Source organism: Sebastes umbrosus, chromosome 18 (assembly GCF_015220745.1).
Source record: "Sebastes umbrosus isolate fSebUmb1 chromosome 18, fSebUmb1.pri, whole genome shotgun sequence".
Lineage (NCBI taxonomy): Eukaryota > Metazoa > Chordata > Actinopteri > Perciformes > Sebastidae > Sebastes > Sebastes umbrosus.
In genome coordinates, this window is record NC_051286.1 from 20,091,961 (window position 1) to 20,103,674 (window position 11,714).

At 39.0% G+C, this 11,714-nt stretch overlaps 1 protein-coding gene across 1 annotated transcript; it reads left to right on the forward strand.

Annotated features, from left to right (window-relative positions):
• The first annotated feature begins 1,272 nt into the window (after window positions 1-1,272).
• On the forward strand, window positions 1,273-8,835 carry ubxn2a (UBX domain protein 2A). Its single transcript, XM_037751408.1, has 7 exons — window positions 1,273-1,417; window positions 1,779-1,841; window positions 3,030-3,132; window positions 3,588-3,697; window positions 5,060-5,197; window positions 7,020-7,181; window positions 7,862-8,835. Exons 2-7 carry the CDS (start codon window positions 1,798-1,800, stop codon window positions 8,043-8,045), a joined length of 741 nt encoding a protein of 246 aa, XP_037607336.1. The 5' UTR covers window positions 1,273-1,417; window positions 1,779-1,797; the 3' UTR covers window positions 8,046-8,835.
• The last annotated feature ends 2,879 nt before the right edge of the window (window positions 8,836-11,714 follow it).

An 11,714-nucleotide genomic window follows, 5' to 3' on the forward strand; every position in this document is an offset into this window, starting at 1 on the left:
CATTGTTATGCATACTGAAAGTGACTCAGTCACATATTCAGTTAATTATTAATGAATGCATGTATTAATTAATTGACTCTGACTGATAGTATACTACAGTAATACAGTAACCTATACTGTATAACCACACTGTTGTTTATATTATCTTCTCCTAGTGGTCAACAGGGGGCATGGCAATGTAGATAGTCCCCATACTCTTCATCAACTGATAACATTCTTCAAAAAGTTAAGGATGGACTTGTGGTGTAACATATCTTATAAGTCTAAAATTACACTGGACATAAAAGAATAATATGCCTGCATGAAAAGACTAAGTGATAATAAAAGATGTTTTCTTCTTCAGATAGCAGTCAACTCTTCAGTGTGGCAGGTGTGGTATGAATGATGTGAGTGTTGATTTTGAAAGTACAATCTACATTTGATTATTAATATACCACAGAGAATGATAATATTATACAGTCCAGATGTGGTCGTTATCTCACTGCACCACAGATGCACTATATAATAAGAAGATTATGAGGAAATGTATAATTACTGCAATGCAATTAGGGAATTTACTGCACAGTGATGATTGATAACATATATCATAATAGCCTGATTATTGTTATTAAATCCCTCATGATGTGAGTGTGTGAATGCAGCGTGAAAGGAGATATCAACCAGGGCATCACAGATAGATAGATAGATAGATAGATAGATAGATAGATAGATAGATAAGATAAGATAAGAAACGATAAGATAAGATAAGATATTCCTTTATTAGTCCCGCAGTGGGGAAATGTGCAGTGTACAGCAGCAAAGGGGATAGTGCAAAAAAACAAGATGCATCAGCTAACACAGTAAAAAAAAAGAGCTAAACAAAGTGTAACAAAATATGAACCAATTAAATAGAAGGAAGTATAAAAATAGGAGCAGTATATACAGTATTGACAATAAACAGACTATTAACAAAATTGCACAAGTGGAAAATGATATTGCACAGTGAGAATGAATGAATAAATGAAATTCCACCTGAAAATATCAGGTTATTTTCAGTTTTTTGGTGTGATAGATAGATAGACAGATAGATAGATAGATAGATAGATAGACAGATAGATAGATAGATAGATAGACAGATAGATATATAGATAGACAGATAGATAGATAGATAGATAGATAGATAGATAGATATCATCCCTGTTTGTATCAGTGTTTCCCATGTCATTTAATACTACAGTATGTCATCAGTTTCAGTTGTAGTCTGATTGTAGTGCAGTGCTGAGCTCAGCAGTACAGTTTACGAAAAGAGAGTGTCGATTTACGGCACTGCAAACGTCACAACATGCGTCACACACATTGCTCAGCAGAAGAGCTGCTGCACGAAATGTATGGCTGCTACAGATGTGTAGCCCGGGATTAACCGACCAAACACGGACTGGTAAATCACTATTTGTCCTTAACCTTAATACGTGCATGCAAACGAGCATCTACTGTGTGTGTATATGTTTATATAATCCATGTTATGGTACACAGGCTCTGTTATATATGTGTCGTTGGCTCTGTGCGCGTCCATGGCTCTGTGTGTGACGCCCACTTACATCGTTATTGATAACGCTACAGGCTGCTTGATCGATGAGGTTATAGAGTTATATACAAATGATTTGTGAATGCCAGTGAATGCATTTTCATAATAAACCGTTGAGCTAATAAAGGTTACCTAGAAATATATCAAAGATCCCTTTAAAGCTGTGATAGGCCCTGTTATGACGTTTGCTCTGTCCACTTGTTTATTTTCTTAGATGGAAAACACACAACGTCATGAAAGAGATTGACACTGTGGGGGGTGAGAAAGATGAAAAATGGTAAGTCACAACAATTATTATGATTTTTTTTCCTTAAAATCCCTTATTTATTCTTTTTTTTTTTTTTTATTGTGTTATAAAGTGATTACAAAACAAGTGAAGACATGCAGGGACATATATAAAAAAGACCAAAATATATTATACAGAGAAAAACAAATAAAGTACAAAACAAAACCAACACAAGGGGATAAAAGCAGGTTGAAGTGTGTGTGTGTGTGTGTGTGTGTGTGTGTGTATGTGTGTGTGTGTGTGTGATGTGGATAATGGGTGTGTGTTTGGCATTGAATGAGGGTAGATGGGCATATATGGCATATATCTACTGTTAAACAAATATACTGTACACATGCACACATATCTACACACACACATACAGATATCCTTCCTTTTATGTGTAGAGCATAGGGGGAACAAAAACAAAACAAAAAGAAAATAAATGAGTAAAATATATATATATAATACAGTATATATACATACACATATATATTAATAATATGAATAATAATAAAGATAATGATGATGAGGTCATGATAGTAATATCAATAACAATAATAATACCAACACTTACAATAATAAGTGAGATAAATAAATAAATAAAATCCCTTATATTTAAATGGAACAATTACATTTAAGAGTTCTCATACCTCCTATCAACATTTTTTCCTGAAAGAAACAATAGCAATACAACTCAATCACTGGATTTTATATGTCAGTATCATGTGTGACGCATCTAGAATGAGAAATCAATTTGGTTGGTCAAGGAGAGCACTTTTTTACCTTGAGGTGCATTTTCTGGTGTACAAACCTGAATATAATTTGGGGGGCGAGAACTCAATAATGCAATATTTCTGCACTATAAAGCCTGTGACTGCAGGCTGAATTCAATAAGACACCAATCTGAAGGTCAGCGGTTCGATCCCCAGCTCCTCCAGCCCGCATGTCAAAGTGTCCTTGGGCAGGATACTTCACCCCAAATTGCTCCCGAAGGCTGTGCCATCGGTGTGGTGAATGAGTAGATTAGATCCTGATGGGCAGGTTGGCATTTTGCACCATCAGTGTATGAATGTGTGTGTGTGAATGGGTGAATGCTAACATGTAGTGTACAGCACTTTGAGTGGTCGGAAGACTAAAAAGAATCTATATATAAATGCAAGTCCATTTACTATTGTCTATTTCTTAATGGGTTGTCAGTGAAGAAAATGAAGAGGAGGCTCCAATGAGGCGTAGTTTCTCGGTAGAGGACCTCCTCGATGAGGTGGAGAAGATTTGTTACGATGCCTCGGGGACATCCAAGGTAAGCAAAACCACATTCACAGTCACATCACTAGATCTTCAGGGCCACATCTCTGCACATGTGCATTCTGTAGCTGACACAGGAAAGCTCCAATATGTCCACAGACATCTTTTGGGATTGTTGACATTAACTTTGCGTAAATACATTTGTAGACTTATAGCCTATGAATGAATGAATATAACTCCCACATACTGTAATAATGTTATATAAATAATGTGTGTTTGATAAATACAAAATGAGCGGCAGGGAAATACATTAAAAAAAATCAGGGGACATTGTTAGTCAGAGTAATCTACAGTGATATTACAGTTATATGTGCTCATTAACCCGCTCATGTTAACACCTATGTGTCCTCCAAGCAGAGCCTTCCTTCAGCTTTGGAGTTCAGCACATACTGTACAGGGATAACTGTGTCTCAGGCTGATCAGGGTTAATTTACTTGTCCTGTATTCCAGGTGGAGATGGTGGTGAGGCTGTGGAAGGATGGCTTCACTGTAAATGATCAAGAGTTTCGCAGCTACTCTATACCAGAGAACCAAGACTTCCTGGATTCCATCAAAAGGGGGTGAGTGAAAAGCCAGGTGTCCACCAAAAAAAGTCCCCGGAAAACTACTTTTCAAGGAACTAAAAGTTTCCTTCAGCCCATTGTTGTCTGCATTTCCACCGCAGCCTAAAGACACGTGAACATTAGGCAAATTAGTCCACTGACATATGAAAAAGCGACGACTGATTTTCAATGATGATGGCATAAAAAGCGGCCAAGACAGAATATTACAGGTGTTACAGATGTATTGAGTAATATTTTACAATCTTAAAGCACAAAAGGACCATAATATACGGATGTTGATTGATATCAGTGACTTATCAGCTACTTCAACAAGCACTGGGATTTCTGGATTTTAATAACTCATCCTATGGCCCGTACTTTGTGCCCGAAACAACCTAATTTGTTCCTCTCACGTTGTCAAGCGGTTAAAGATGGAGGACAATGCTACATACGATGGTCAGATATTGCCACACATATTGTTCTCCAGCCGATCAAAAGCAAATAACAAAGCAGTGTTATTATTATTATTACTTTATTTTTTATTGTGGCGTTCCGCTTCATCACCTTCTGTTGGCTCTGGGGTGTATTGAGAAAATATGGCTTGTGTCCATGACAAACCACTGTACCCTGTATCAGTGATTTATTGATGCAATTTCTGAAGTATAATAAAAACATTAAATAACAACCCTTTTTATTATAGTGTATCCAAGTATAAAACAGAATTACGGAGAAGTACATTACATAAATACCAAATAAAGTTGCGTTTCAGTTTCAGTTCTCTCTGCTTTGTTCGCTCTTTCTTCCTCCTTTTCTTATTTAAACTAGACTAATATATTGTTTAAATGTCAGTAACATAAAATTAAAGTTTGCTCAACTGCACTCAACTGTTATCTAAAGCCAGTGTCCGACCTGAAATCTCCATCAGTAAGGAGAACTGTCGTATAGCCAAGTCAGATGATGCATGTTGTTGACTCATTCAGATTGACCACAGGTCACAATGTTTTTCAAAAATAAAGGTTAGGCTTTGCTGGTGAATGACTAATTTTCAGATTTCACTTAAGCTCTAAATGGTGGTTCACTTTTTCTTTTAAGAAATACAAATGCAAACAATCCCTTTAACGCTTCACATTACATGTGAAATGTATATACTGTATACATCCAGTGTTTAGATAGAGCATATGTAACTCAAAAGTAACATAATGTCTGTCCTTGGTTTCGATCTTACAGTCTAACCCCATCAGTCCCCAAAGGCAGTAAAGATGTCCCTCACAGACCGCAACCAGGCGACATGAGATAGATAAAGCATACTGTTCATTACTGCTCATTTGTCATATTGATTGATGTGACTAGACTCCGAGCCCGGTCTTTTGTCTGTCTCAGGGAGCTTCCGACGGAGTGGGAGAGCAGAGCGGAGGAGGAGGAGCTGGAGATCAGCGTGGAGGATCTGACGGAGGAAAATTATGTTCCCAGGAAGAGGGCCTTTCACCCCTTCAGCGGCCGAGGGTACCGACTGGGCAGGTAAGAGATTGCTGCTGTGATAATATTACCAAGTAAAAGGTTACATTTCAGAGTATTATATATGTTGACACATGATTTGACCTTTATTAAAAAAGAGTGATTTAGCATATAAATAATGTCATAAATAATCAATAATGGACCTGTTGAGTTGGCTTTATTGTTTTAAAGCTGGGGGAGGCAGTTTATTTCTGGCATTATTGGGCAAAAAATCCATAATAACCTTTCAGCATATTGTAATTCAAGTGGCAGTCTCCTGTGAAAAAAATGCAAAAAAACACCTGAATTTGGAAATACAGCCCTCATCCTGCAACTCTCCTTTCTCCCCTCTGTCCTAAGCCCCTCCCACCAGATGAGCAGGGGCATGTTGACACGCTTCATACTGTAACCTGTCCAAGTACTGGTCATTCATTTCAAACATCATCCCCATCATCATTGTGATGCTGATGCTGTTCTATAGCAGCAATTCTATGAGAACTACCCTCTTGTTTTCTTTGTAAACTTGTGGGCCTGTAAAGCCCTTTGAGATGATAATATTTGATCAATCCTTGACGTTTGACACCCATGTTAAGCATCTGACCAGATCTTGTTTTTTCCACTTAAGAAACCACTCAGTAAACTGAGATCTGTTGTTTCAACGACTGAACTAGAGATGCTTATACGCGCCTTTATTTCATATTGCGTTGACTACTGTAATGCACTTTTCTCCTCACTCAGTATGTCTGCTCTTGATTGTCTGCAATCAATTCAGAATGCTGCCGCTAGACTACTCACTAGGAAAAATATAAGGTCTCACATCACCCCGATACTCAGATCTCTCCATTGGCTCCCGGTAGCCTTTAGGATCCACTTTAAAATTCCTACTCTCACCTACAGAGCACTGCACAGTCAGACTCCTGCATATGTGTCTGGTCTACTTCGCCCTTACTCATCATCTCGCTCTCTTAGGTCAAATATACAAAACTTGTTTGTCCCACGCACTCGCCTTAAGACCCATGGTGATCGAGCTTTCAAGGCTGTAGCACTTAAACTAAGGAATACTCTGCCCGCACCCTTACGGTCCGCTGACTCTGTAGATTCTTTTAAAGGTCAGTTAAAGACTTGTTTTTCGGAAACCTGTATGAACCAGGCTTGCACTTTATGTATTTACTATGTACTTTTCTCTATTCATTGTGTTTTTTATTTTTTCATTTATTAATCACGTGGCTCGTATGGTTACCACATCTTTATATGAGCCCTTTCTTGTATGTTTGCATAGTGATCTTATTACGCACTTTGTGATGCATGTCTGTGAAAAGCGCTATATAAATACATTTTACTTACATACTTGGATTCGAGGCTCTAATTAGCTACAATATCATGAAAGTGTTTCAGAGATGGAGAGAAAATGTTGCTAAAAATTAAGCCTTCTGCTAACCGTATGCGTTGCGCCGCAGCGGTGAGCATTGAATTACAATATGCTGAAAGGTTATAATGGAATTTTTGCCCAATGATGCCAAAAATATTCTGCCTACCACAGTTTTAAAGTAGTGTCTGTCTCAAGCTCCTAGATACTATACTACTTTTTACCACTAGGTGTCCTTCTAAATCCAGGTATCAAAACACCCACAAGCAAATCTGAGCAAACAGACCTTATGAACTCATCATTTTCGTAGAATCACAGTATGAATACTAAATTGTCCAGAGAGTCCAAACAATATTTTGCTTATAAAAAGAGTTTTGTCTGCCTACACAGTAATTGACTTAGAAAACACACAGTGCACATGCTGTATTTATGCACTTTTAACTGATTTGTAATCTGTTGTTTACTTCTGTTTACTCCCAGCGTTGCACCCAGAGTAGTGGCCAGGTCACCATCTGTGCATGAGGATGGAGAATCTCCTCCTATTCCCATGGTAACACTAGACCACGCCCTTCCTGTCACCTCCCTGCAGATCTGGTTGGCCGACGGCAGGAGACTGGTGCAGAGGTTTAACCTATCGCATCGGTGAGTATCACAAAGTCCAAAGGGCCAAAACTCATCTGATCTTGAAATCATCAAATTATATCCACATATTAAAGAGTATTCTGCGTAAGGAATATCTTGCCACTTTCCACCCCTACTATGCTGCTCTGTAAATCACCTAATCTCAAGCATCGCAGGAGAAGAAGTAGTTCAAGGGATGACATAAGATTTTTTGTTTGTACTAGCTCTAGAGCTGCTGAGGGGGGTTTGTTTGAGGATTACGTAATGCTTTGTTCTAGTCTGCTGGAGTTGAAGGCACGGTGCATGTTATATCCCCCGCCAGTGCATGGGGCTGCAGAAAACATAATCTGAGATGTAGCAACGGAGTGGATCTATAAAATCCCCAGAGAGGGATTGCGTAACTCGGATGCAGCATTTATATAACAGGGTTAGCTTAAGGATAGGGAGGGCTGAACCCCTCCAACCTTCAGCCAGCCTTGGTGTGCGAGGAGTAGGGTCTGCCATAGGATTGCTCGTGTATGCAGGGCCGTGATTAATAATGGATGACGTTACTAGTATAGTGCTTCAGAGAGACATCATGTGTCACAAGAGAGAGAGTGGAGAATTTGAGCGGTGATGCTTTGCTACAGAGAAGGAACAGGCATGAGGAATCGTCTCTTGTTTATATTGTTTTAATTTTTCATCTCTAATTCCTTCTCTAGGATAACTGATGTTCAAGATTTCGTGGCACGCTGCCAGAGGAGCTGCCCACCGTTCGTCCTGACAACATCAGTTCCTTTCCGGGAGCTCAGTGACAAAGAATTGAGTCTAGAAGAGGCCGATTTGTCCAACGCCGTCATCGTCCAGAGACCCCTGGACACGCAGGCCCCGTTCGGACACTCCTGACTAAAAGGGCCCCCCCATAACGCACTCAAAACACCGCTTACCCCTTCACTGACACCTCACCATGACCCTGATTGCAGTCTCAAGGCCTCCTATAACTTATAATCCTTCTTTATTCTGCAGTTTGTGCTGCATTTGTTGTATATTAACCTCTATGTGGGATTATCTACAGCCTAATGGAGATATTGTTAGTTCTTCACAGGTGCTGAGGTGCTGTTGTCAATGCTTACTTTGTCTTCTTCCTCTGGAGGATGGTGTTTACCTGCCAACAGATCTCCCAAAACCCCCAGACTCCAGAAAGGCAAACCAATTGTGTCGCCCGTGCAGATGGTCAACCATGTGTTGTCCGTCTGCTGGTCCACCACATGTAACCCTCCCTTCTTTCCTCACTTACAAACACACGTGCACAATACCACCACCAGCTCCACCAACCAACTCTAAAGTCTTCCCAAACTGTGATCACCAGTTTTTCTGCACTATTTACAGTAAAAAAATAAATAATATATATATATAAGGGGCTGATATTTCAGCTTGTATCTCTGAGTTTACAATTATACTTAACAAACATGTGATGTTTTGTTTGCACATTATTTAAAGAGAGAAAAGATGGCAGCTTGTTATTTGTGTTGGCCTGACTGTTGAGGTCCAAGAATTGTTTTGCCATTTTTTTTGTGAACATTTGCCTTTGTTCTTAGGGGTGTGGATATTTAATTCAGAATGTATAATGTATTGTTTTATTTGACTGCATCCTATAAGACATATCAAAGTAAAATAAAAATCCTCAAAGTTCTGCATTTTTGTATTTCTTTTTTGGTGTAAAATAAAAGTTGCGTCCGAAATTCCATACTAACATACTATTTAGTGCGCTAAAACAGTATGTGAGATATTTTAGTGTCCGAAACCTTAGTATGAAATATTACAGTATGTAACGCTGGACAATATGGCAGCATAAACATCCCACAATACAGTGCGGTAGTAACGACAACGTTCATAACAGACGTTGACGTACAGCTCCGTAACATTAATAACACTTCAATTTAACTGTGATTCCACTTTGCTAGGCGTTTAAATATATTTTAAATTTATTCAGACTTTGGTTCTCTTGACGTTTTCATCACATGAGGTTGGCACGGGTTACCATGGTTACACTTCTCCAACCGGCAAGGAAGGCTCTCAGGAAGTGACGACGTAAATTACGGTTCAGTGCGTTCGAAAAGATACATACAATTTGGGACGAAGCCAAAATGAATACTGAATGAATTCATTAAATATGATTCTGATTCTGAAGTGAAATGTTATATTACCAAAAGCACTTTGGCCAATTTAAATTGATATTATTACTGCCCAGGTGTGAAAACTGCTGATAGAAATACTTAAAGGGGAACTACACCCATTTTCAAAATCCGTACATGTTATTCCTATGGTCTAAGACAGTCCAAAAGTATTAGTAAACATGAACAACTCTCTCACAAATCCAAAAACTAGAGGGCTAAAACTCAAATTTGTGATGTCATAGGGTGTAAAGTGTGGAGCTGCTCCATAGAAAATGAATTGGGAGAGATAGTATAGATGACACAGAGAGCACCCAGGGGAATGATCTGAGTATATGGGAACAATTGCTGTTTCACAACTGAGAACACAACAATAAAATAAAGCTCATTTAGGTATAAAAAAAATAAAACAAACATTCTGTGGGTCCACAAAATCAGTCCCCCATTCATTGTCTATGGAGCAGCTCCACACTTTATACCCTATGACATCACAAGTTTGAGTTTCAGCACTCTAGTTTTTAGATTCGGGAGAGAGTTGTTCATGTTTATTAATTTTTTTCGACTGTATTAGACAATAGGAATAACATGTATGAATTCAGAAAATAGCCCCTTTAAGGCATCCATCGGCTTCAAGTGATCATGATTATTGCAGTGATTATGACATGACACCAAGCAGCACCTTATTCCGTGTGGTAGTGCAACATCTGCGCTGTCATTACAGATTTAAATGGGGATTTAGATTAAGGAGGCAGGGAGGGGCTACTGATGCGTAATAGTGTTCACTGGGTTGTAGAATTAAGTTGCTTCACAGCACAACTACTCAAAAACGTGGCAAAAAATCGCATTGAGATGGGGTTGAGTAAAGTTGAATCCTTGGTTTTATTCTTGAATGAGGCATCTTGTGTTTCTTGGCATGTCTAAGGACATGCATGTGCTTTAATGCGCTTGATTCTCCATCTCCAAGCTTTCTGCCTTGGGAAGAAGGCGAACGCCATTATCCATCTTCAATATTTAAAGCAATGGGAGGGAGGGGTGCACAGAACAGGAGAGGGGATGTGTTTGCTCGTGGCTGAGGAAGAAGACATGACAGCCTCAGGACGGTCAAGGTCAGGGGAAGAAATGACTTGAATATTATAATCCCCTCTGAAGAATTACCTTTCTATGAGGCCACGGTTTAAGCTTTTTACCTGAACGTGCAGGCTGTGGGCATCACTTGGTTGGCAGCCAGAGGGGGTCTGGCTAAAGACTAAAAGAGAGCACATTTCCTTTCTGCTACATATTTAATAAGCCTAAGCATGCAGGGAATTACTCTCCCTTTAACTCCCACATTTCCTTTCAGAATGACCCTTTTAGTCGTGCAGCAGCCAACCTTTCATTTTGCACATTCCTCTTCACGCATTATCGGAAACATACCCGTTCTAATGCAGGTCATATGCTTGACTTTTCTGCAGCGGTGCCTTTCTCATTGTCAATAATGTGGTTTTGGTTGAGGGTTTGCATGCTTGGAATTTATGGAGAGGTCTGGGTTCACCAGTCGAGGTCTCCGTGACATGTTTGCTGTCATGCTCTGAGGAGAGGCTTACTGTGGAGAGTAAGCATCTTGCACTGAAGGAGCCGCTTATGAAAGGACTTTGTGGGAAAATGAAAGGCACTTAATATATCATAAGTGAAGGAAAAAAAGGCCTTTAAAAATAGCATTACAAGTATGTGTAGAAGTGTATCTCATTCTCCAACCAGACAAAAATGTGTAGAAAAGACTTACTTTCTTTTCAGTTAAGCCTCGATGGAACTATTTTCATGTATTTTAAAGAATGATTTTATTTTATATAACTAAGGGTATCTCTAAATTAAACAAAATAGTAATCTTACAATAAAAATGTGACCCTGCACAACATAAGATTTTAGATAGATTATAAAGGCTCAGTTTTACATATGAAGTTCGACACCTCAATTCAAATGGGGTCAAAAACATTTGTCTCTCCATCAACTTAGCCACTGACTACCCTACATAATTTTCTGAAATAAGGTCCCATGGGGGACAGCGGAAGGGGCGGAACTTAACCTGTTTATTTTAATGTAAAATTGTAGGCCTATATGTAAAACTTTACATGTTAAACTTAAAGTAGGCTACCAACTATAAACTTAATACAGTTATTGTTAGCCAAACAAACTATTTTGCAGTGTGAAGTGTAGCCTACTAAAGATGATGATGATGATGATGATGATGATGATGCAGTGTGGGAAATATGCAGTTTGATACTTGAGCTAGTTGAGTTCACACGCACACCTTTCCGGCTCCTTGTTCCGAAGAATCACACAGCAGGTAAATTCTCCGTGACGGAAATGAAACCAAACTGCATTTCAGACATTCCGCGTACACCGAACCACTTATTATTAGATA

Coding starts and splice junctions, on each gene's coding strand:
- ubxn2a (XM_037751408.1), top strand. CDS start 1,798: ATGAAAGAGATTGACACTGTGGGGGGTGAGAAAGATGAAAAATG. Junction 1,842..3,029: donor GGTGAGAAAGATGAAAAATG/GTAAGTCACAAC, acceptor ATGGGTTGTCAG/TGAAGAAAATGAAGAGGAGG. Junction 3,698..5,059: donor CTGGATTCCATCAAAAGGGG/GTGAGTGAAAAG, acceptor TGTCTGTCTCAG/GGAGCTTCCGACGGAGTGGG.